Source organism: Onychostruthus taczanowskii, unplaced genomic scaffold (genome assembly GCF_017590055.1).
Source record: "Onychostruthus taczanowskii isolate IOZ18803 unplaced genomic scaffold, ASM1759005v1 scaffold26, whole genome shotgun sequence".
Lineage (NCBI taxonomy): Eukaryota > Metazoa > Chordata > Aves > Passeriformes > Passeridae > Onychostruthus > Onychostruthus taczanowskii.
In genome coordinates, this window is record NW_024499906.1 from 8,005,703 (window position 1) to 8,030,651 (window position 24,949).

The 24,949-nt window shown below is 42.1% G+C and overlaps 1 protein-coding gene across 1 annotated transcript in view; it reads left to right on the forward strand.

The window, feature by feature from the left end:
* Positions 1-24,263, forward strand: part of FAM124A (family with sequence similarity 124 member A) — a 36,627-nt gene extending 12,364 nt beyond the window's left edge. Inside the window, exons 3-4 of the mRNA XM_041407375.1 lie at positions 13,791-14,530; positions 23,466-24,263. Coding sequence (XP_041263309.1) covers positions 13,791-14,530; positions 23,466-24,263 — 1,538 coding nt within the window. The remainder of the gene's footprint in view (positions 1-13,790; positions 14,531-23,465) is intronic.
* Positions 24,264-24,949: the final 686 nt, after the last annotated feature.

Genomic DNA, 24,949 nt, shown 5'->3' on the forward strand with positions numbered 1-24,949 from the left:
TGGTATTATCATTCCAGCAAAGACACTCGAGTTCAGGACACAGAAAAGTCTCCTTCTTTCTCTTTTCTGCTTCCAAGGCAAATTATAGTGATGCAGCTTCACAAGTAGCAGTATTTAGCTTTGCCCTTTGAGGGCTTTGTGTGGTTGCTTCAGTCAGACACTGCAACAGTAACAGAGGCAGTTACACAAAAGAAATATAGAAATATTTTGTAAAATAGAAATACTTTCAATACAGCCCTTTTCAGAGGCTGGTAGTGGGTATGTAATGCATTTTAAAGGAAGATTGTTGGAGAAGAGGGATTGGAAATAAAAGGTGATTTGGACCTTTTAATTTCTTTGGGGAAAAGATTCGGTAAGTGGTATCATTCACAGCACAGAAAGCAGTCTAGTCAATGATGCTGTTAGGCCCTAGTGTAGCACAAAGTAAGCTGTTGTAAATTATGAAGGAAAGAATCTCCATTACCTGCAGCTGCTTCACCTGAAGCTCCTGTTCTAATGGAGTTTATCTAAACCAGAAGGATTACAGGCTAATTTGGTTTTACAGGGGTCCTATTGGGTAGTACCAGCAAGGCTCCAATTTCAGTGTTTAACAAATGAATTATCTTTTCTCTTTCTGGATTAACTCCACTGGACAATGGTTTTCCACAGACATGCCAAGAAAAGGTTAAGAAAGATTCAGCAGGTGGATCAGCTACCGCTTCTATCACAGCAGCTGAGCAAACTGCAGGCAAACTTTGCTGCAAACAGCAAAGTTGTACAGGAATTCCAGACCCCCTGGTCAGAAGTAAAACCTCATTGGCTGCTAAATGGCAGTGGCGGGATCATTCTGTGTTTATTTCTAGTACTTTTTTTCCCTGAGCACAAGGCAGCAGCTATTGTGTCAGTGTACTGCTTCAGCAGTTCAAGCCTCGTGGATTGGTTGGACCTTGGGCTTTAGGCAGCCTCTCACTTCTTTTCTTCTTTGCCCTTGTGTCCCAGCTTCAAAGAACAAAAAATGCATTTTACTGGCAGGATTTATCTAATGTTTGTGGTTTTGTACAGCAGGTATTTTGGGCAAGAGTACCAAAGTTTGCAGAGCGTGTGTATTTCAGCAAGAGAAGGCAGCGGGTGCCTCCTGCGCGGGCTCTGGCTGTCGTCAGGATGGCTGTGTGCCACTTTGCCTTGTCTTATTGAGTTGAACAAAAAGGTCATGCACACCTGTCTGCAGAATGATGCATCTGGAGGTATTACAGCTTTCAAAGGTTCAGCAGTATGATTTCAGTAAAGAGGAATGCCTTTTTTTTACCTGAATCCTGGTGTATGTAGTTACTTTTTCCTTTGTTCTTTAGGAAGAGTGCTTTGTCTTGTTGGGATATTTTGCCTACTAATGTGCTCTTCATTAATCTAGGAAATGTATTAACCTTCATTTTCCTCGTATTTTCAATTACCTTTTCAATTATGGTGTTCAATTTCCATTAGGGATCCCTAATTCTATATGAGAGAGAATTGTGCTAGGCAATTTATACCCACAGAAGGGACCTTTACCTGAGGTGCATAATGCCAAAATATAAAGACCATGAGTGGCATATGGATACAGTCAGCCAGAATCACAAAGAAGTAATTAATTAGAGTTGGTCGGCACAATAAACAACAGTCTCCATACATCATAATTTTAATTATCTTCAGATTGCTTTGAGCTATGTGTTTCAGAGATGATTTTCAACTGGGGAGGCGGAGTTTTGATGGGGGATGCTTATTGCCTCTTCTGCTTAATTTTTGCATTGCTGAAAATGGCTCTTCAGAAAGACCCAAACCAGAAATGGATGATTTGAAACATGACTTTTGTCATTGGTAACATTCACAAAGGATGAGAGGAAATGGCCTCAAATTGCACCAGGGAGAGTTTATATTAGATATTAAGAAAAATTTCCTTGCTGAAAATGTGGTCAGGCATTGGAACAGGCTGCCTAGGGAAGTGGTGGGGTCACCATCCTGGAACTGTGTGGATGTGGCACTTCAGGATGTGGTTTAGTGGTGAACAGGGTAGTGCTGGGTTAATGATTGGATTAAATGATCTTAGAGGTATTTTCCAAACTTAATGATTCCATGATTTGAAGTATTCTACACCTAGTCAGCCTTGGAGCCAATATAACTAGGTTATCTTAGAAACAATTGTGGAAGTGAATGATTTTGTTTTTCCTTAACCATTTTTAGCCTGGCAGTCAGGTAACTGCCTGGATACACACTTGTACTGATCCAGCTAAGTTGGTAAATGAAATGTAAAAATGGCCCTATGGGATAAGATGGAAGTTTCTGGAAGAGTTTAGAGCATTTGAAATTGTAGAACCCAGTGGCATGCAGTAGTTCAGGTTGTGCTTCTCAGTGAGGTAAAGAGCTTGTCACTCACCTGCTTTGCAGTTGGAAAGCTGGTAATTCACCTTCCCCTGCTCCCCTACCTTTCCTTTAGCAGCTAGAAAACAATTGAGTCCTTGTAGGGTGTTCAGATTCTTTTGTGGTAAACCTGAGAGCTGGCGTATTAAAATTTTTATTTCCATGTTGCACATACCCATGTTCCTAGCCCATGGAATTTCACCCACTTTCTGGTTCTAGAAATTGAACACAAGAAGGTTTGTTTTGGCAGATATGAAATATGTGGGTTACTGCACATGGTTTCTTTTTAATAAATGCTCTGTTTGATATTCTGTTCCTACACTGGCATAAATTCAGATCATTGTTCGGGGATTTAGACAAGGTTTGGTCAAAACTTTGTCAATGTTATCTGCTCCCCGGGCTTGTGACCCTGTGGGAAGCCCTCACTAGAAGGCTCCTGCCAGAACCTGCAGAGCCTTGAAGAGAGGAGCCTGTGTTGGAGCAGGTTTGCTGGCAGGGCTTGTGACCCATGCGGGGGCCCGTGCTGGAGCCCGTTCCTGAAAGCCTGCACTCCACAGAAGGAACCCACAATGAAGCAGTTTGGGAAGAACTGCAGCCCGTGGGAATGACTCATGTTGGAGACGTTCATGGAGGACTCTCTACCATGGGAGGGACCCCACCCTGGAGCAGGAGAAGGACTCCTCTCCCTGAGAAGGAAGCAGCAGCAGAAACAATGTGATGAACTGACTGTAACTCCCATTTCCCAACCCTGTGTCCCACTGCAGGGAAGGAGGTGGAGAATTAAGAATAAATGTAATACCAAGAAGGAGGGAGGATTGGGGGAAAGTGTTTTTAATATTTGCTTTACTTCTCATTATCCTACTTGGATTCTGATTGGCAATAAATTCAACTAATTTCCCAAAATCAAGTCTGTTTTGCTCATGACAGTAAGGGATGACTGATCTCTCGCTGTGCGTAACTCAAGACCCTTTCATTAAATTTTCTCTCCCCTGCCCAGCAGAAGATGAGAGCGATGGTGTGGTTTTGGTGGGCACCTGGTGTCCAGCCAGGGTCAGCCCACCACAAGATGCCTTGTAACAAAAGCACAGGGAGAAATGGCTTCCTGTCAGTTGTGTATAATTTCAAAATCTGTCTTCAATGAACTGTTAAAGGTGATGAAAATTAACCAGCAGCAGGAAGGGGAGTGGGTCTGGTTTTGGCTTTGAAAAATCTGTCACAAAGCTTGAATGTCATAATTCAAACTTTAAGTTAGGTTAGTTCTGACTGATTCTGACCCAGGCACTGCTGGACTGGATATCTTCTAAGTCTGTTTCTGCAAACAAAATAATTTAATGAGTGTAAGGATATAATTATATTCTTTTATTGCTATACAAAGATACACTGTAGTATATTGTTTCTTATTTCCATAGAGAACAGAGATGCTTTTACAATGGCTGGCAATAAACTGTATTAAATACAATTATAAAAACAATTTACAACAGGCTTGCCAGCATCATACTGCATTTCCAGAAGGTGTTATTATAAAACGAAGACTAATTAAAGTATGAGGAAAAATGCAAGAGGAAATTGGACAAATCATGTAAAGCCTTAGCCTGCAGCATCTGTCAGTGTTGCAAATTCAGGTGTTTTATATAGTAATGAAATCTGAAGTGTCAGCTCCTGTGGAAAATAAAGCTGTGGAAAATATGATACATCTTCTGCATATCTTGCCTGGCTCGTGTTATGATGCCGGGGTAAAATGCAGTTCCCACTGTGGCAGGGTGAAGAGGGAAAATGTCACTGGTACGTGCAGCCTAGCAGTCTCTGGCTGTGCAAAACATTCATGTAACTGCTTGTCATCAGATTCCACTGTGATGAAGGACCAAGTGCTTGCATACAGGATAGAAAAGTACAGTGCTGATTCACTGAGAGTTGGGCTTGGAAGGCACCTCTAGAGATGAGGCACAGCCTTGTGTAAGGACATGCACAGAAGAATGCATAACTTGAAATCAAACCTAGGTTTGATTTTCGCATTCCAAGTGGTGTTGACCACAAACATAGCATTGCCCTTGTTAAGACTGAAGTTCCTGTTCAAGTTTGTCTATTCTGGAGTAACCTGTGTATCTCTGGTAAAATTCAGTTTCACTCTTTGGGATCATTTAGCATGCTGTATGTCCCATGGCTTAATTACTTTCTACTGGCTTGATGCTAGATTGGGATTTCTGTATCAAGGATGTGCAAGTGTACCCTAAACAGTTACTGCACCAGCGTTATCAAAACATTGTTTGAAGTTGTTTTGTATACTCTTCTGACCGCATCCAGTCAGGTGTTTTTTTTTTCTTGTCATACAGATACAGCAGATGAAAACTGGACTAGTTTAGTAGACTAGAATAATGTGTATGGATGACAATGTAAATTTTTTCTAACTCCTTTTTTTAAGGCCACATAGTCATAATCAAAACCGTGTAAACAAATACATCCTCATTTTAATAGTCCAATCATATTTCAGAAGCATAGGAAATCTTTGGGAGACACTGAGCTATTGAGTGCCATAGAGTTGTAGTAAAATCTTACAGGAAATATGTCAGAGAAAGTTAAATTGGATTATTTGGTGATGTGGGTTAAATTTCCCCCTGTGGAAGTGTTACTGCTGCTGTCCCAGAAAACCACAAGGAGCTAGGCAGCCATTTAGTGGGTGTTTTAGCCCTGAGAAATGGGTTTCAGGAAAGATCTTGGCACTCTTAAGTTCAGCTGGTACAGTGATGAGAATGATCTGGAAATTGTTGCTATGTCTGTCTGAATTGTTAAAGCCCAAAGAGGGAAGCTAAAAAAATAAATCTGTCCCGTGGCAACTCCTGACTCAGAGGCACTAGCTGGGGTAGAGCAGGAAAAGCCATCTGAGTCACCGAGTCAAATAACAAAACACTTGGGAAGGCTGGAGCTATTAAGGCAGTTTCTACTAAATGTTGCCAATGCCAACAGTTAGTTTCCTCATGGCCATAGTACATTAGCTGAACTTTTAAAAATAAATACCATTTGTTTATGCACACTCAGTGGAAACTGGAGCATTTGGTAATAGTGCATGCCACATTCTAGAGCAGTAGATGTCTTCTGTCTGCCTTGTTTTTGTTGGTACATTTGTTGATTTGTAGTTTGGGGGGCAGGGGGGAAGTATCTATAGTTTATAAAACGTTCATGAAATGTTTACCAGGTGACTCCTGGCTGCCATCACAGGGGACCAGGATGGAGCACGGACAACAAAGCATGCTTTCCATTCCTGCTTCCCTTTTCCATCAGCTGGTAGGGAGTAGATATTTTGAGCCACACGCTGCTGTCAGCTGAAAGGATTATGAGATTCAAACTAGTTTTCCACTCCTGCCAAGTCCAAATGAGTCCTTTGCTGTAATGCTGATATTGTTCATTGTCTGCAGAGACACGAACATGGCAATGCTCGGCCATGCCTCGGGGTTTGATCCCATATTGTCTTTGGTTGTGTCTTCAGTGTAGATGTTTTGGTGTGACTTCTTCCTCCTCTCTGGCTGGCTTTCCCTGCCACATCTTTGTGATACAGGAAGATTTGTGTCAAAGCACAGGCTGATTAAAAGAGGTCTGTCTGAAATTTAACATGTTTAGCCAAGCTAGTTTTCTGACTGCCACCAGAAGACACAATCCTTATTATTCCTGAAGTCTGAGAGTTTCTTTTCAGTATGTTCAGCAAGCTCTTTCAACTTGCATCTAGACCTGACACATGGGAAGCACTGGAAACACTTAGCTGAGAATAGTAGGGGGAAGAGTGCCAACAGTAAAGTCTTAAATTGTCTTAAGCCCGTCATAAAATCAAACTTTCAGTTAACTAAAGTACATTGTGTGTGGTATGGACCTCATTGTTGGACTGAATTTATTAGCTACTCAAGTGTGCAGTGTTTCTTGGGATTTTTTTAAGGCAGTGTTCTTTCTGCCCTTTTATAAAAAACACATTTTTGACAATTTCAGCTTTTCACAGGAGTGGAATTTTAAGAAAACACAATGCCTATAATCAGAGGACTTTGGAAATTATGGTGTTGGATGCAGTTTTTTACAGCTTTTGATTTACTAGTGGTTGCTGATGGGAGTTTTATTATGTAGTAATTTATTTACATAGTAATTGAATTACACTCACAACTCGTAATTGAATTACACATTGAAGCTCTCTACAGAATCTGGTATTTATACCAAATATCAGGGTCTGGGTTCTTGCCAAGAACTATGATCCTTATCTATGGTTGAGGAGAGTATTGAAGACTTCAGTGCTCTACAGAGGATAAGTAGATGATAAGGCTGTTTTCTTTTTAAACTGAAGTTCTGATTATTTCTAACAATATACCATCATGTTCAAGCAGCATATTTTGAGGGAGAATGCCAGGCAGCCAAAATAAAGAGCTCATGGAGAAGCCCAGAGCATTGGCAGAAAAATCATTATCTTACAGGGTGTTTGTAAGGAATTGCCAAGCAGTTTACTTGCTTGTAACCATGGTGTGAAAACAGCCTCTGTAGGTTCCTAAGTTGTTTGCATGAAGAGTCCATACACTGTCTTCTCAGAGCTGGGAGTCTTTTTTTCATTGGGGGCTTAATATGCAATAAGAACAACCTCTGCTTTGACATGCCTCCAGGCTCCATAAAGCCTGGGTGGAATACACACACCCATCAAAAAGTGTCAGGGACATGGGATTACACATCCAGAAACACAATATGGCATTTTCATCCTTTCTTTTTAGCCTGTTTCTGAAGGGAAATGTAATATGAACTTGTGCCATCTATCTTAACAGAGACACTAACTTCCCACAGGTTTCATTGGAACTGAATGAAATACACTGGGACAAGAGGGAGAAAAAGTACTAATAGGAGTTCAAGTTACCCTTTTTCCTAACCTGCAGCTGGACAGTCAGCCCACAGGCAACACACATCCCTTTATACCAAGCATGAGCTGTTCCTTAGCTGCCAGCCAGTGAGGGGATGGATGAGAAATCTGCAGTACTGTGAATGAAGAGATGAGGGAAATGGGGGCTGAGAACATATCTGTGACCTAAGGAGTGACTCTGACTCTTTACCTTAGTATGGACAGTCAGCAGCCTTACTAAAGGAGTCAAAGAAGTTTTGGAAGATGTCATGGAAAACATGATAATCATGTAGCTCAAGGGCCTTTCTTCCATAACACTTACCACAAAACCACTTCTCATTGTGGACAAGGAGTACACAAAGATCATGTACTAGAGTAAGATAATGTGTGTAGGCCCACACAGATGAGGCACCCAAGATGGAGGTGTGTGCAGTGGAGAGAGATGGGCCTTCTCTGAGGTTTGACTGCTTCTCACCTTGGGCTACAAAAGGAGCCCAGGACAGCCAGCCATGTGCTGGAGAGACATCCATCAGGTCCGTAACCTTCCATGGGAGGACTCTGTGCCACAAAAGTTGTGAATCCCATGATGGAGATGAGGGTCACATGGCTCTGAAGAGGGCTTAGATGGCACCAGAGACCATCTGACTGCAAATGGAAGAGGGAGTGCCAGGTATTGTTCCACTATCAGCTCAAGACATGCAGCTATGCAAGCACCCAGGCCAGCAGAAGGGAAGGCAGCAGGAGTACATGGAGAGGTGAAGGGTGTGAGATGGGCCCTTTCAACAGCAACGTACATTGATCACGAAAAGTTAACCCATGGCAGGTCAGGAGAAGATAACTGGTGAGGTAGGGATGAAAATTCACTGGAGCTTGAGAACAGAGGGGAGTTTCAGCAGGTGTTTTACCATCTAACAGCAGAGGTACCACATGTTTAGGTCTGCCATTGCCTTTGCTTGATCATGCAGGGGCACTGTGGGCATTAAGTGTTGGTTGTTGACAAGATTCATTCCCTCATTCATTCATTCAGATTGGCTGCAGTGCTGTACACCAAGGGTAATAATGACTCCTCGTAAGACTGGTCATATTAACGTGCCAGAGAAGGCTTTTTATCTCCATCAGAGAGATAGATAATGGGCCTAATTTTGAGATTTTTTTTTTTTTTTGCTCAGGTGTTTTTTCATATTGTTTTTCAGCTACTGGAGGAGCAGATTGACCATTTTGCTGTGCTTGTGTGTGTGCTGGTGTTCTGTGCATTGTCTGTGCTTTCTTAGCATGGATGGAGGAGTGAGCGTTGGAGAACATTCAACTGCAGTTCCTCAGAAAAATGGTGCTCTGAGGGGAGTGTGAAAGAGGGAAAGAGGTTTCTCCTCTTGGCATGGTGCTGTGCAGAATATCCCCTTTCTTCTTGCTTCTGAACATCCTTCCTGAGTTCGAGGGGGTGTGCAAAGCACGGCATGCTGAGAAGCACATCATCCTGCAGCCCTGCATTTGTCAGATGCTATTAAACTGCAGGGAAAGAGAATGGAGGAGCTGGTGAATCTGTCACATCCTGCTTGTTCAAAAGGTTATTGATGCTGCATAATTCATCAAAGCATGACCGACCTAGCAGTGGGTTCTGCTGCCAGAGGTGTCCAGCTTCTCTTGCAGCTGCCCATAAAGTAATGCTCCTTATTTATGAAAACAGCCTCTGACTTTGTGCCTGTCCATGAGCCTTTCAATTAGTATACCTAAAAGGATCACTCTTGCCTTGGACTCAGATAAAATGTGAAGGTCCTGTTCACTGAGAAATGCTACAGTTGTGACATTTCCTTGAGTTTTGCAATGTGATTGAAGTAGGGAAGTATGGATACTTTCTGTGCAACAGCAATCCTGGGAAATTTTAATTGGAAATATTATAGTGCCTTTTTATTCTGACATTATTTATACAGTGTTTGGGATTATTTTACATTCCCACAGTTGAAATATTTTGATTGATTAACAGTGAAAAAATATCCTGTTTTGTAATGTTTGGTTTTGAATTATTTCATTACTTCCTAATAGCAGTAATTTCTTGATAATGAAGTACTGCTTGATGGGAGTTGCAGTTCAGAAGCTTGGCAAATTCACCCTGAACCGCTCCTGTTGCCTGATTTACATCTCTGGTACTGCATCATGCAATTTGGTCAAGTGGAATTTGAAGTCTTACTGCCTGATGTAGCAATAGAGGAATCTGGTCTGTATGGCACAAGACACGTTCAGGTGTTGATTCTCATGAAGCAGCATGCTGCAGCAGGAAGAAATGGAAGTTTGTGTTCCAGTGTTTTGATTCTCAATGCAAATTTTCTGGTCCGGGAAAAAAAAAAAAAAAAAAAAAAAAAAAGAAAACAAAAAGAAAAAAAAAAAGGCATTTTTGGGGTTGGATATTGCTTCTGTGTTTCCTGGATAGAAGATTGAAAATGTACGTGGCTAGAAAATTGAAATTGTCTGCCACAGTTTGGAAATGCCCTTTCACATGCACAAACTAGGACCAGGAACCAGTCTGCCTAAAATCTCACTTCATTGTAAATTCAATCCTATCCTATGAAACTTACCAGGTTTCCTTGGCCCTGTAGGTAACTCTTCATTAAATAACTCCTGGTACATCTGAGAGGTCTTTAGGTTCACCCTTTGTTTCACCAGCGCAGGGTGAGGAGAGACATTTCAGGGAGACAGGTATTTACATCCTTCCTAAACTCTGCTATGGGATGAGTTAACTGGAGAAGCCTGGAAACTAAGATCTCATCAAGACTGCTGAAGGTGGTGACTTCTTCTGAAATAAAAAAGTACTTGGAATACTGCCATGAGAAGGAATGGGTCTTTGCTCAGGGCACCTCCAGAGGGAATGTGTAAACGGTGTAAAAGAGGGACCAGACTGCCAGGTCATGGCCAGAGTTTTGCTTGAGCAAGGTGTGCAAGAGACCTAGGGCCAAAAAGCAAATGAAAGAGGGAGACTTCTCTAACCTAGGATTATGCAGGTGGTGTAGAAGAAAACTCGAGGGACATTTTGCCCCTCATGTGGGTTAAAGTTAAATGCATACATACTGTAGGGAAGAGGAGTGTTAGATCCAGCTCTCCATATCTGCAGATGGGTCTGGCTGCTTCCCAGCTGCTGGGGTTGCTGTCCTGACCTTACACCCACTTGTGCCTGCCTTGGGTCAGGAGCCCAGCATTCCCAGACAGCAAGAGTGATACCTGAGTCCTTGTGGCACCTCTCAGGGGTGGAAGCTGCCCCACCAGCCACTGAACCCATTGCTTTCCACTTCACCCATGGGTATTTATGTCACTAGATCATAGAATCATAAAGTTATTTAAGTTGGGAAAGACCTCGAAGGTCATCAAGTCCAGCCATTAACCCAGCACTGTCAAATCCACCTGTCCTATTTGTCCCCAAGCCCAGGCAGCTTCAGTTTCAGAGAAGTCACCAAAATGAGCTAGTTGTCCCTGGCAGAATTGACAGGACCCACTGTTTTCTTTCAGATTGTCTTACTGATGAAAATGTCCTGGTTTCTGGGCAGGAAGAGCCACAGGGCTGGACTGCCATTCTGCTTTGCAGGACTTTCTTTTATCTCAGCTCAGCAATATCACATCAGGAACAAAATAAAATTTATATGTACAGAAGGACCCATACAATCATGAAATATCAGGGCCACCTTCCACTCCCAGCTTTAAGAGGTCAAGTGTAACAGCTCCACAGCATTTGGGCTGACTGACTGCTTTAACCTCTCATGGGTGGTTTATAGTACCTAGCAGAGGAGTATAAAGTTTAGAATTGTAAAATACTCTTTCAATCCTGGTAGTAATTACCTCTTAGCAAAGTTAGTGCTTTGCCAACTCAAAGAGACCTAATCCCCTTCTGTCATAGGAAGAGAAAAAAATGTAATAGCTGTGAGAACTGTGATGCTTATTTTCAAATAGATGCCTCAGCATTTTGATATTTTCTGTGGGATTAACTAGTAACACAGGAAGGCTAATACATATGCAGAGCTTTCGTTTGCTTCTGTAGCGATTTGCCCCGGGGCACATTGAACTGTGTCATGATAAATGGTGTTGTTGTCCCTCCTTTGTCGAATGAAGGAAGAAGACTTGTTAGCAACATAGAAACAATTTGCAACTTGTTGTCATTTCAGGGAAGGCTTCTCCTTGCATCATATTTCTGATTATGTTTCTCTTTTCCTTGCCCAAACAGAAAGGGCTGCCATTTTGGAAGCACAGAAGCCACATGACAAAACATGTTAAAGCATCTGTGCTAGCATAAAATAGGACTGAAGCTCTTTCTATACTGATCTGTTGCGCTCACACAGTTGCTTCTAGCTCAAAAAGAAGAGATGATTTGCTCTGCTCTGTCTCACTCTGGCTCTTGAGGATGGCTTTGTGCTGTGCCTCTGAGGCTGGTTCTGCGAGCATCTGCTGCTGGTGGGCACAGGCAGCGACGGCTGCAGAATACTAATGCTGCCACTGGCTCCCACAAGGCTCCACTTCTGAAAAACGCTTCAGCCATTCAGTGTCCATGCACCATGCTGAGCAACAGGAGGGTAGAAAAGCCGTGCTCAGGGATTTTTTTTTTAATGCAGAGCAAGAAGCTGACAGAAATGATGGCTCTGTGCTTCACATTGCTGTGCTGAGGCTTCTTTCAGAACTGCAGTCATTTATATGCATAAGTATCAAGCCTGTCACTTGTTGCAGGCTTTGATAGCATTTGTGTAACAAAGGAATCAGAGAGAGAAAAAAGCTGAACATCTTCTATTCCAGCCTTAGAAAATGAACGACTGCACAGTTATCAGGTTTCAGGTTTTATTAGATCACTGTCCTCTGCAATTTGTTTTCCTTCTTGTTCTGCTGTCCAATGTAGAGGACCACGAGAGGACCTCCCCCACACCCCTTTTGTCTTTCTCCCACGCTGTGACTACCCACAGGCGGTATCTCAAAGAATTACCTACCAGTAATGACTGCCACAGCAAAGCCTCTTGCCACATACTGACCCCGTTTTTCTTTTTGCTTCAATTTTTTTTCTTCCATTAGCCATCTGACAAAGTCACTCCACATCACCCATTTCATGCAGAGATACGAGAACTGTGCTGTAATTGTATTTTTGATTACTTACTTGGTTTTTCTTTATCTCCCCTAGGCAAGATGCATGCTTGCTATTTGCTGTGCGTACCATATCTTTCTGCAGCTACTAAATTGAGGCTGGCATCGTGTTTACCAGTCACCTCTGTCTGCAAAGCTATGCAGTTGCATCTAAATTTTCTCTGGGTCTTGCAGCTATTCTGTATTGAAAGACAACTAAAATACACTACTTGCACAAAGCTGCTTTTCCATTAAAGCTATTGGTGAAGTATCACAAGAATGTTGTTCTCTTGCCAGGAGAGAGGAGAGAGAGGTTTGTACTGATTGCTAATAGGAGGGGGAATAGCCTTTGAGACAATCCCCTTATTAAATGTAGTCTGCACAATGAAAAGCTTGGGAAGCCTTTCTAAGGCTTCTCACATTTAGGCTTTGTGCCCAAGCTCAGGGTCTCAGACATGGAGGTGCTTTCAGAATACCACACAAGGGGAACCATTTCAGCAAAAATATCAAGGCTACTTGATTAATTTATTAAAGTGCCTTGTATCACCATGCCTCTTTATTGGCATGTAACTCCAGCAGAAGAAAGTAACAATTTCTCCCTAAACCTCTACCCTTTGCTCTGCTGGGCTCTCAAAGAAGTTCCAGGGACAAACAAGAGATAGAGCCCCTCTGAACAGTGCCAAGGTTAACTAGAGGTTTCTTTTTTCCCCTCCGTAAGTGTAACTTTTTTGTGCCTCCTCCCTTTACAAGTCTTCCCTAATCTTAAGAAAACCTTGAAGAAGTAGTATTACAGTCTGAAGATATAAACAGTGCAGAATTTGTAGGGACATGTAATATATTATCCTAAAGAAGGACCTGTATGCCTGAAGGCTTGTCTGCTTTTTTTCTTACTAGCTGTATTGGTTGGTCTAATAAAAGATATTACCTTTCCCTACGAACGTTGTCTTACTCACTAGAATAGTTGCCTCCAGGACATAAAACATTTAACTGTGTGTAAAACTGCAGTGTCAGAGTGATAGAGTAGTGTTCAGTGGTGTGATTTCCATGCCCTGGGCCAATTGGCAAAAATGAAAATAAGGTGGGATGAACACTCTCCACCCTTATCATTCTGCACATCATTAATGTCCCTTACACCCCCACTCTACATCAGTATTTTTGTCTTTCCTGCCTCTCAACTGTATGGAACAGGTATTTTCCAATGAATAAGTGCCTGTTGACTAGCGTCTTTTGGATGCTGTCTTAGAGAAACAGCAGCTCTTACAGTATGCTTGATGAAACTTTTCTCTGCCTTCTGATTATTTTCTTGGTTGCTATATCACTGAACTTTGTTTGTTGTTGTTTACTACAAGTGAGATTCAGAGAGCTGGAGAAAAAGAAAAGCCCACTGTGACTGAGTAGACTGTTTCTCTTTTAAGGATCACCTAAGTATTGTAACTTGGTTGCAAATCTTAAAGGACTTTTTTTTTTATTAATATTTCAGGTGAACTTTCTGTGGAAGGCGTACAAGACCCATTCCTTGTTAGTGTACATATTATCACAGACCCAGGTGAATCCAAGACTCTTCAGCAGGCCATTGATAAGCTTCTAGCCTGGATCCATCCAGACCTCCAGCTGTTTCGGGTCTCAGAAAGACGAGTGCCCCGGAAGCGCAGGAAGCCGCTCAAGGCTGGTGTTGCTCAGCCAGCCCTTGCTGTCATTCTGTTCCTGCAGGAGGAGTATGGAGAAGAACCCATCTTGCAGCTCCATGAAACTTTTCAGCGGCCACCTTGGCATTACCACCACACAGAGCTAATGCATGGGAAGTTCCTCCCTTACCTGCCATGCAGCCAAGACTTTTACACTTTGGCTCCAGAGACTCCTCTGTGGGCCATTCGCCCAGTGCACTACGGGAAAGAAATGATCCGCTTCACCATATACTGCAGGAATGAGAATTTCGTGGACATTTTGAAATTGTATGAGTTAATACTGAAAAGACCAGTGTGTCAGAAAAAAGCAGACTTTTGTGTTTTTCCTGTCTATTCTAACATGGAAATAGACATTCAGTTTTCTTTAAAAAAACTCCCGAAGGGACAAGTTCCAGTGAGGACAGAGTCAGCCGTGCTGGAGTTCAGAGTGAAAGATGTGGGGCAGCTTGTGCCTCTCTTGCCCAACCCTTGCAGCCCCATCAGCGAAGGCAGGTGGCAGACAGAAGATCACGATGGAAATAGGATCCTTTTGCAGGTAAACTCAGTACACAGGGAAATAGAAGCACATTTCTTGGTTTTGTGCAGGAAAGCTTACCCTGCACTGACAGTTGCCCTTTTGTTGGTTGGTTACTTGGTTTTTTGCTCTATCCTTGGAGCAAGAGCCAGGACGGTACTGCTGAAAAAAGAATTTGAAACCCCTTGCAGTGTTGTGTAACTGATCACAAAAGCAGTGAATGATGTTAGCCAGATATCAGTCAACCTCAGTTTATGATAAGAGTGATATGAGATGAGATAGCTGTTTAAAAAATTGAGGAGAGAAGGAATTATGAGCCCAAGTGGAGAAATCATGGCTGGTGAGTGTACTTTTATAAGAAGTATGGGCACAGAACTGACAGGGAGTTTTAAAATAGCCCTCAGTTATGAGACTTTTATGGGAGACAAGCAGAAGTCCTAATGGTACTCATTATTTTCTAGCATTACTGGATGACAAACTGCATCTCTCACAGTGATTATCAGGATGAAGAGAGGTGATGAAGGAAAAGAAAGGCATCCTGAAGAGCAGCCTAAGAGAGACATTCCCACTGACTCTCTTTTTGAACTAATCTCAAGTGCTCATAACTGAATCCTGAGAGTTTGTTTGTTAGGACATCTGTAGGCACATATCTGGGCAATATATCAGCATGCTCTGCTTCACAACACCACATCCAAAGGAGATAAAAGGATAAGCAGCAAACTCTTAACAGCTGCCTGCCCTGCGGAGGGGTCTCTGTGGCAATCCAGATCCAGCTTAATGGGCACTCTTGCACTGCAGAGGTTTTTATTGCTGCTTACATTCAAATCAAGGAGCACAGTCCTTCACCTTTATAAGGCTGTTTTTCAGATTTCAAAGGGTATTCTTTTGGAGTGAATTCCACTCATGTAGCTTGTCTAGTTGTCTGACCCTGTTTCCATGAAAGACACATTGTGGGTGCCATCCTTGCACCGTACAGACCTCCCAGCATGCAGAGAGGTGTGCAGCCCTCTGTAGCACAGTGCCTCTGCGGTTGTAGTTCCTGGGACTGAAATTCCATGTACACAGGACATCTCTACTCTGGTGAGTCTCATCCAGGTGGAAGCGGAATCTTTCGATGCTGCTTTGCAGATGACCATGAGATAAATCCCATGCCAGAGCGGAATAACACTTGCAAAGGGCTGAGGAGGGCAGTTCCCTTGCCCATCTGGCAAGCCAGTCACCAATTTGTCAGGGTTACTGATTGCACTTCAGGCATATCTGTGTTAGCCTGAGATAAGCTGCAAACTTATCTGGCAAGTCATCACCAAACTTATACACAGTAACCACACTCACCTGTGTCTTCTTTTCCCTGTTCTTTGTCAGGAGGTTTCTGCTGCGTGACATAACTTCGGTTTATGGGACCTTACACTGGTTTCAAGCAAATTGAAGGGAAGAGTAAAAACAAACAAACAAAAAAAAAAAATAGGGCTTCTAAATAGGTTTTTTGGTTTAAACCCAGCAAATTTTCAGAAGTAACAATTTTCAGTACCTCTGTCCATCAGTACAGAGGTAAAGTGAGACTTGCTGAGCAAAGAAAATCAGAACAAGATTTTATCCATATGAGCCAGAAGAGAAGAACAGAAGCCTGCCTAAGTATGGCGTGCAAATACAATTGATTTTCATTTCTTGTTTTGGGTGAGGATGATGATTCTGAACAGGAGGACAAAATGACAAATGAGATTGAAGTTACAGAAATGGAATTTATCACTCTGGAAGTTTGTGAAGTAAAACAAGTTTAATATATGCAAAGTGGAAGGAAAACAGAGACTTTGGATCTAACTTATGCCATTTTAAAGTCATGAAAACTAGGTCCTGGTATATGGGTTTTAAGCAAGGCTGTACAATAAGAAGTGGAGCTCTAAGGCTAAATCAAAGGGGAAGTTTCCTGTTACTCAGATACTACAGCCACCAGTGCAACATGACCATGAAAAGAAAATTTCAGTCTCTGGTGTGTATCAGCTACTATGCCATAGGAAGCACAGGAGATTGCACAGGATCCCAAGGGCCTTTCTTCAGCTCTGGACTCCAGAAAGGTGACCTTGGAAAGGGGCAGGGACCAGGAAGGGCTCTCACCCCATGCAGAGGAATGGAGAGACAGTCCTGCAAAGGGAAACTGCGGGAGTAGGGTCACCTGTGCCCAACCAAAGCAAGTCTGAAGGGAGCTCTGACTTGAAGACAGACCACATGATAAACAGCAGGAGCAGGAAAAGGCTGGTTTACTCAATGATTGTTTTGATACAGGAACGAGAAGCTGCCAATAAATAGATTGTAGTACATATTCACAGCTAAATACATAACAGCCACCAGCAGATGCAAGCAGGTTAATACCTTAATTTAAGGCAGGATGGTCAGGGAGATGAAATGATGGAGCATGGGTTATAGGAAACATGGGATTTGGTGATCCATGAACTCCTTATATTCATTTAATTCATTCTAAGTTAAAGCAATTATAATATCTACCTTTGAAAGTAACAAGACTACAGTTTGACTTCTCAGAGAGAGTTGCTATTAGCAATATTATCCATGCCACAGCATTGATGATAACTTTGATTTCTTCCCAGTTATATAAACTTAAAAAATGACCTCTCCGTATTTTTCTGCCTCCATAACAGTTGATGGTTAGTAATCATCAGAATGGTTTTGTTTACTTTGTACAGATACTGCAGCTTTTTAAAAATAATTGTGCCAAAAATGGTAGATTAACATCCCTGTTAAATTGCAGGCAGTGTTTGAAGTTTGAGTATACTTCCATGTTTAAGCTAACAAGACGTGACCTCTTGCTTGTCCTGACAGGGACTTGGATACTTGCCAGCCAGATTGATCCATGTTCTTAATCCATTTTGCAAATGCAATTATCAAGGGGCTTAGATAAAGTCAGTTCAAGAGACAACAAAGTTATTCATGGGTAAGATAAATCTGTTTAATGCCAAGAAACTACTCCTTCATTTGCAGGGAAGCCCTTCAGAACTATTTTGTCACAGTGGCTTTTACACATTGGCAAATTGATCCAAGGATGCAGCTATATAACAGGGCTGAGTTGGCTGGAGCAGGAGCAAGGCTTAGGAACACGATTGCATCCTATGGGAAGACACCCCCACTGCTTCACCAGAGCTAAGCCAAGAAGCAGGAGCTCTGGGGAGCTTTGTCAGAGCAGTGGGAAGAATATGTAAATAATGTAGCTAAGAATATACCATGTACTGGTATACTGAGTATACTGCTGGATTTATAGGTCTTGTCCAGATTCTTGGCTGCCTCTGGGCATAATCCACACAGAGACAGATGACGTGCTAATCAACTTGCACTCCTGGCAATGCAATGTGGGAAGCAGGAAAGGTTGGTAACTGATTGGACTGGCTTGGCCATGCATGTTTAGGAAGCAAGGATAGTGAGCAGAGAGGAGAAAGTGCACAGATGGCTTCTTTAAATTATGATAACATCTCTGGATAGAGTAGGGAAAGTAAAAAAATATTTTGGCAGGATTTCCTAGCCACTCTGTGTGAGATGGGACATGCAGACATACCCAGGAGGAAGGTGGACACCAGAAAAATTAATATCTTACCTAGGCAGAGACTCAGCACTTAAGCGTAGGACCTGCTGCTGTTTTACGTGCCAGAGAGTCCCTGTGCAGTTTATGAGGTGGCTATTTTCTGCCTAGTCTTGCTTTTTAAGGCATCCTTGAAATAACACTGCAAATGTTAACAGATCACAGCTTATGAGGAGGTAGAGGGATTCTTTTTTTAGCTGATTTGCTGAATTAATCGGCCAATGTTCTTATCGGTATGGGGCAACTGTAATCTTGAGGTGAGAAGTGGTGTCGTGTGTTTCAGGAGCAGAGGTAGCAGCCATAACTGACACAAGGAGCTGGGACAAGAGGACTCAATTGAATACAAGAGGAAAAGAGAAAGAAAGGTAGCTAAACCAGGGTCAGAGAGGGCAAAAAGACAAAAACAGGCAAAGAAAGGGCACTTTTGCAGAGAACAGTTTAGTCTGCAGGAAGGAAAATGGAGGTGAGAAAAGACCTTCAAGCTTGCTGAATTATTATGCATAAGAGTGCAGATAGAGCAGAATTGAGCACAAAGAGGAAGAAAGGCAAGAAAAACATCCACTGGCATAGGTTGCCCAGAGAAGTTGTGAATTCCCCATCCCTGGCAGTGTTCCAGGCTAGGCTGGATGGGGCTTTGAGCAACCTGGTCTAGTGGAAGGTGTCCCTGCTTATGGCAAGGGACATTGTAACTATACAATCTTTAAAGTCTCTTCCAACCCAAACTGTTCTATATCTTATGACAGGAAAGGATGTGTACAGGGCACCTTTACAAAGATTATATTTCTTTTCTTTTCAAAGGGGTGAAAAAGACACACTTTCAGAGCAAAAACTGACTCAGTCAAGGGAGGTGCCATGAACTGATTTAATTAATCTGCAAATCTAATACTATTCTCCTGTTTTAAAAAATATTTTATTCTATTTTTTCCTTTCCTTTTTGTGACATAAGTGTTTGGTTTTCTTTAATTCTAATGTCTGGGTTTTGGGGGAGCATAGAGAATCAGTCCCTAACTCAAGATTTTTACTTGTTTTTCTTCAGCCTAAGGTACTTTATCCAGTTAAGTTCTATGGCATACTAGGATCTCTTACAAATCTTACACCCAGCAAAAATTCTTGAGAATGAATATATTTTGTGTTACAAAGCACTCAGTTTTCTATTTTTGCAAACACATTACAAGCCACTTTTCAAAGAGGTTCAATTTTTAATCACATCTGTGCATTTTGCCTTTTTGAAATGCTGTGCTTCTGACTGTTTGCCTTTCAAGTAAGACTTATTATGATGATACTGAGGACTAATCTCTGCCACTTCTTCTTGTGTCGATTTTTTTTCCTCTGAATCAGTTCCATTGGTTTTAATACAATTAAACAAACACCATCACACTCCTGTTGAGCAAGGCAGGCAAAATCTGGGCTTGAGATGGTGATGTCATTGCTGTGCTTGCTGGGTCCTGACCTCAGCAAAGCCTTGCTGGCAGTTCTTAATGCAGATAATGCTTAAGGAGATCTCTATCTGCTTTCTTAAAAAGCAGATAACTTAAAATAGACTGCAGCAGCACTCACGGATTTTTTCTGTTAGGTCCCGGCAGCCCAAGTTCAAGCGCGTTTCTGAAAGGTTCACCCCAAGTTGTTTATGGCATTCCCGGATATTCGTCATGAACTTCTTCTGCAGCCCATTGTAAAACACAAAGACTCTAAATCCCTCCAGGCTTCATGAAGATTTGTGCAGAGATTATAAATGAGCAGCAGATTAGCACCAGATGAAAAAATCTGTTCTGTTAGGGAGCTAATCTGTTCAGTCAGTGGCCGGGTTTGCTGCACATCTTTGTGGCAAGGTCTGACAAATGTACCTCCCTGCATTTGGAATTTCAGTCAAAATCAATGTGTCACTTTGCATTGCGCCTTTGTCCTCTCAGATGACTGATGCCCTCTCTGGCATCTCCCTGGTACTTGTGCCTGTTGCAGGCAGCATGGCTGTGCCAGGCAGGGCTCTGCCAGGCAGCAGGGAGGCAACAGGCAATGCTGAGAGTGTTAGCAAGCCGTGAGAAGGCTGACGATGAGGACCTTAAAAAGAAAAGAGCTCAGAAAAGATGCAGCTGTTTTCAAAGCCAGTGGCAGGATTAAGGGAGCAGAGAAGCTTCCTCCAGGAACTGAAGAGGAGCTGTCACATGAGCGCACAGGATGCGTGCAGCACTCAGTGTGCCATCCCAAGGTGGCACAGGGGAGCACGGTCACTGGCCTTGGCACAGGACAAGGAGCTGGTTTTGGCTGACTTGTAATCCTGGCTAAATCACTGAATCCCCTTTGTGATCTCTGACAAGTTAGAGAATGTAGATATAGAAAAGTCTTATTAGTCCACATAATCCAGTTCTCTACAATACAGGATTAGCCTGTAATCTTTATTCACTAGTATTTTGTGGGATGGAGCTTCTGACACCCTACCTGTGGTACAGTGTTCTACCTGTAGCACTCCACTGCTGCTTGTTCTGCCTGGTGTTCTCACAGCCACAAAAGTCTTCATTGCTTTACCACAAAAGGTTACATTGCTTTAAGATTAAAGTATTAAAATAATATCTCCCCATTATTTCCCATTTCTGCCCATATAATGAAAAGCAGCATTGGAAAATAGGTCTTTTAAATCTTAACTCATCTAAAAAAATAATCGAGATGAGCAGTTCCTCCTGTAAACAGCTGTTCAGAAATGAGTTGTATTAGTGATGTTGCTTGGTCTGCCCTGCAGGCAGCCATTCTGGGGGCAGGCTGTGCTTGCTCCCTTCTCCTCAGCATCCACCATCACCTCCTGCCAGGTCAGCTGGGCTTGACCAGGAGCTGTGACCCAGGAGCAAGATTAACAGCAAATACTTTGCATAAAATGAAGTGCCTCTATTCTGTCTGCAGAAACATTAAAAGAACTAGGGAAAAAAAGGTTTAAAATAGCAAAACCCTAAAAGTAACGTCTTACCTAAAGTAGGTTATCAGCTACAGGGTGTGTTCTCACTGTAGCACAGCCCAAGGACATAGAAAACAATTCAGCAAACCAACCACACACAAGAATTTTTTCAGGGAAAGCTGAATTGTTGTCCAGACCCCACTGCCTGTATTAACCAGACAGCTAAATCTTATCAGGTGGTGTGGCCTGCACAAGGTAAAGGTACTGGCCCCGGAACTCTCTGCAGTGCAATGATAGATCTATTCCCAAAATTATTTTGGGAATTGATTCATTGAGCATGGTGGTTGAGTTCATGTAGTGTGCCTCATAACAGGGCTACTGCAGAGAAAAAAAAATGGTGCCTTTTGTTAACACTTAACAAAATATAATGAGGAGTGTCTTCTTGGTCAAACACATCAAAAGAGTGCAGTGATCTGTTTGTGGACTTTCAACATGTCAGATTATTTCTGGGCTATGCAAAAATGTCTTTAGTTAAGAAGCAGCTAGTATATTCTTCGTGGACAAACTTTTTATTTTGCGGAGTAATTTTTAAACAAATTGGCTCACATATTGCACTAAAGGGTAGAGGTCTAACGTGATTTCTGGCTAATGTTTTGCTGACAACTGACTCATTACATTTGACTCTTTTGTCCTCAATTTCTTCATTCATGTAATTCTTTATGACATTAAGGGAAGCAGCTTACTATAATTCACAGAAATAGGTTATAAATTAACATACCTTAGATATATATAGATATATAGATCTATAGATATATACACACACATATATATATAGTATGCATATGCATATTTCCTCACCTACAGTATCTAAATGATTTCCATGGTTTGGCTGTCCTATAATCTCTAATAAGAGATCATGAAAGAACCAAGCATTTTTTGCAGATGTGAAAGCCCTTTTTTGCCCATAAAATCACTTCAATAAAAGCCAGAATATGGCTATGACAGATCTGGGTCACTAAGACAATGTGATGTGCACTAGCAAGATGTTAGAAGCAGCAATGTATGGTGCTCTTTTAGAGACTGGGTACAAAGAACCTCCTTGGTTGCCAGGTCTCAGCTCTTTCTGTCATGTCATATAATCTGTTTGGTAAAATGAGCAGGGTCTGTCTTTATCCATTACTCACCCCAGAAGATTCTTCTCTTTTTGTTGTTATTAGAAACCTTTTATTAGTTTGTGGTTCTGTTTTTTTAATGAATAGTTCATATTTTATTTTTTTTCCCTTATGGCTCCATTGTTTTCAGTTCAGATTTATTCTTTTTCATATAGGTGTGATTGGAATCATGTGCAGTATTCCAGATGAGGCCATAACAGCATTGTCCACAGTGCTTTTTCAGCTCACTTGAGACTGCCCAATACCATGTTGTCACAGCCTTGTTGCTTTAATAGCAGAAAGAGATGAGGATACCCAGTCCTTTCTCCTCTCCTTTCCAACTGACAAGTCCCATAGCTGAGATTATTGTTTATTCTCAAGAGTAGGATCTTGCACTTTGTCCCATTAGTTCATGTCCCTTTTGGAGCAGAGATCAAGCATTTTTTATTACGCAAGAAATTCCATTAAGAAGACTTTAAGTTTGTTTAAAGTCTAATTTCTAAAAGCCTCACTGAAATAAGGGCAAAGGTGAAAAACCTTACAATTCCTCAAACATAGTTCAGTTACCCAGACATGAGCTCCATAGGAAAGCCACCTCGCTCCAGCTCTTCCTTGGAGAAGGATGTTGGCTCATCATTTGTCACAGCTGCTTTCCCCATTCAAATGTTTGAGTATCTGATGGGTAGGCAACTGAATCCTGCCCTGGGACGGGGATTCAGCTCCAGATTTGGATCATAACCATGAGTTTGGGTCTTCACTAGGTGTCTACAAGCAAACTGAACATGTGTCTGTAATGTCACTGTGAGCTAGTTAATGGAGCTGACTAGGTAAGAAAGAAAATGTGAAAGAGTTGAAGGAATTAGTGAATTTCCATTGAGGAGACTGAATGAACTTGTGATGTTTTAAAGGAGGACAAAACAAAAAAAAAAAGGAAGGAAGAAATGAGAAATTATAATAATATAATATACTTCTTCCATTTCTTTATTTTTTTCTTAAGCTGTCCACTAAAGTAGTAATGTTGGAAGACAGAATATGAATGAATCTGAATAAGTCAATAGGAAGTGAGAAATTCAAGCTAGTGTAATTCAGCCCACACTACTTCAAGCAAGGCTTCTCTACCATTTATTCTTGTTGTCTTTGAGGCTCCTTATGTAAATATTTGGGATTTTGGCAGGGTGGTTTATCTTTGTTATTGCAGTGAAATATTTGCTGCAAGCATACTGACTGAAGTCTGCTTTATAATTATTTGCAGTAACAACTCAGCAACGGAAACTTAGGGTTGTAAAACTGCCAATTCTGTATTAATGTGATCTTCTTCTTTCCCTCTCCCAACTGCAGCAAGCACACAGTTGGTGTAGGAAGTCTGCAAAGCAGAACAAGCAACCATATCCATCTGTGTCAACAGATTCCCACTTCACCACTCTGCCAGCCTTCCTTCCTCAGAGCCACCAATCTGTCTCTGAACAGCCACAAGAAATGGGTCAAAAAAAGGAACATCACACTAATGGCCTTGGTCATTATCTTGGTTTCTCCCAGCAGGACTTGAGACACAGTGATCTAGGAGACTTCACATGCAGATCCAGGAGTGCCTCCAGCATTTCTTGGTCATTTCAACGAAGCAAATCTCTGTTCTGCTTGCCCACAGTGAACTCCTCTTCAGCATCAGAGACATTTCATTTCAGTGAACCATTTCAGTTTTTAAACACTGGGTCACCTGCAACCAGGTTAAAAACATGGAAATGCAGCCCCAAGCTTAACATTGATGACTTAGAGGATGCCCAAGAGACTAATGTGGACACAGGGATGAAGCTGTCCTTCTCAGACCTGTCTGTGGTTTCTGCATACTCTGCCCTCAATGGATTTTGCAGTGAGTTGGAAGACTCTCTTCCATCACAGAAACAAACTCTCAGTAGGGCTAAACAGGCAGCTACCAGTGGAAGGCCTTTATCAGCCATGTGCAATACTTTTGAGTCAGTTGATGGTTCACTGCCTTCTCTTTCAGAATGGTCTTCCAGCTCTTTCACATCAGCATCTCTCTCTGAGCAGCACAAACAGCCCTTGAGAGCAGCTCCCTGTTCCCTGGATGATCATGTTTTCCTGGCTTCACCAGTTAATGAGGAAGAATTTTACATCTGAGGTTTCTCTAACTTACATCTTCCAGAGGAAATGCGTTCTAGTTGTGAATGACAGCAGTGGGTCCACCCTGAGCTTACAGAAGGTTCCTTGCTGATGAGAAGGTGATGCCAGAAGTGTGTTAAATATTTGAAGAAATTACTCAGAACCCTCTGAGATTGGCGTTCTCAAACCGGGTACAGTAAAGCAGTCTAAGATTGCACCCTCTGTCTTTGCAGTGGAGGATGTGATCAGCACAGAAGCTTTTGCACAGCAGCACAAGGTGGATGTTGTCTGACCAGCCCTTGGACTGATGGTGAAGGAAATGCCAGAAGAGGCACATAGTATTCCATTTTAATTTGGCAGAAAATGAAGACTAATTTGTGAAAACAAACTGCTTCAACTTTTCTGAGAAATTCCCTTAACTCAGGAAAGGTGGGAAAATAAAGGGTTCTTATTTTCTGTTCACAGGTTCCAAAGACAGCTCTAAGCACAGCAGGTCCCAGCAGAACAGCCCCAGTAGGGTCAGGCAAGAAGTTTCTTGTGAGGAAACACTTTCCTTCCAACCTTTGAGAGCTGGCAGTCGTGAGGTGGGGCAGAATCACACAAACATCAAGGTTGGAAGAGGTCTTCAAGATCATTGAAGTCCAAGTGACAACTCAGCATTACCATAATCACCCCTAAACAATATCCCCAAGTGCCACATCCTG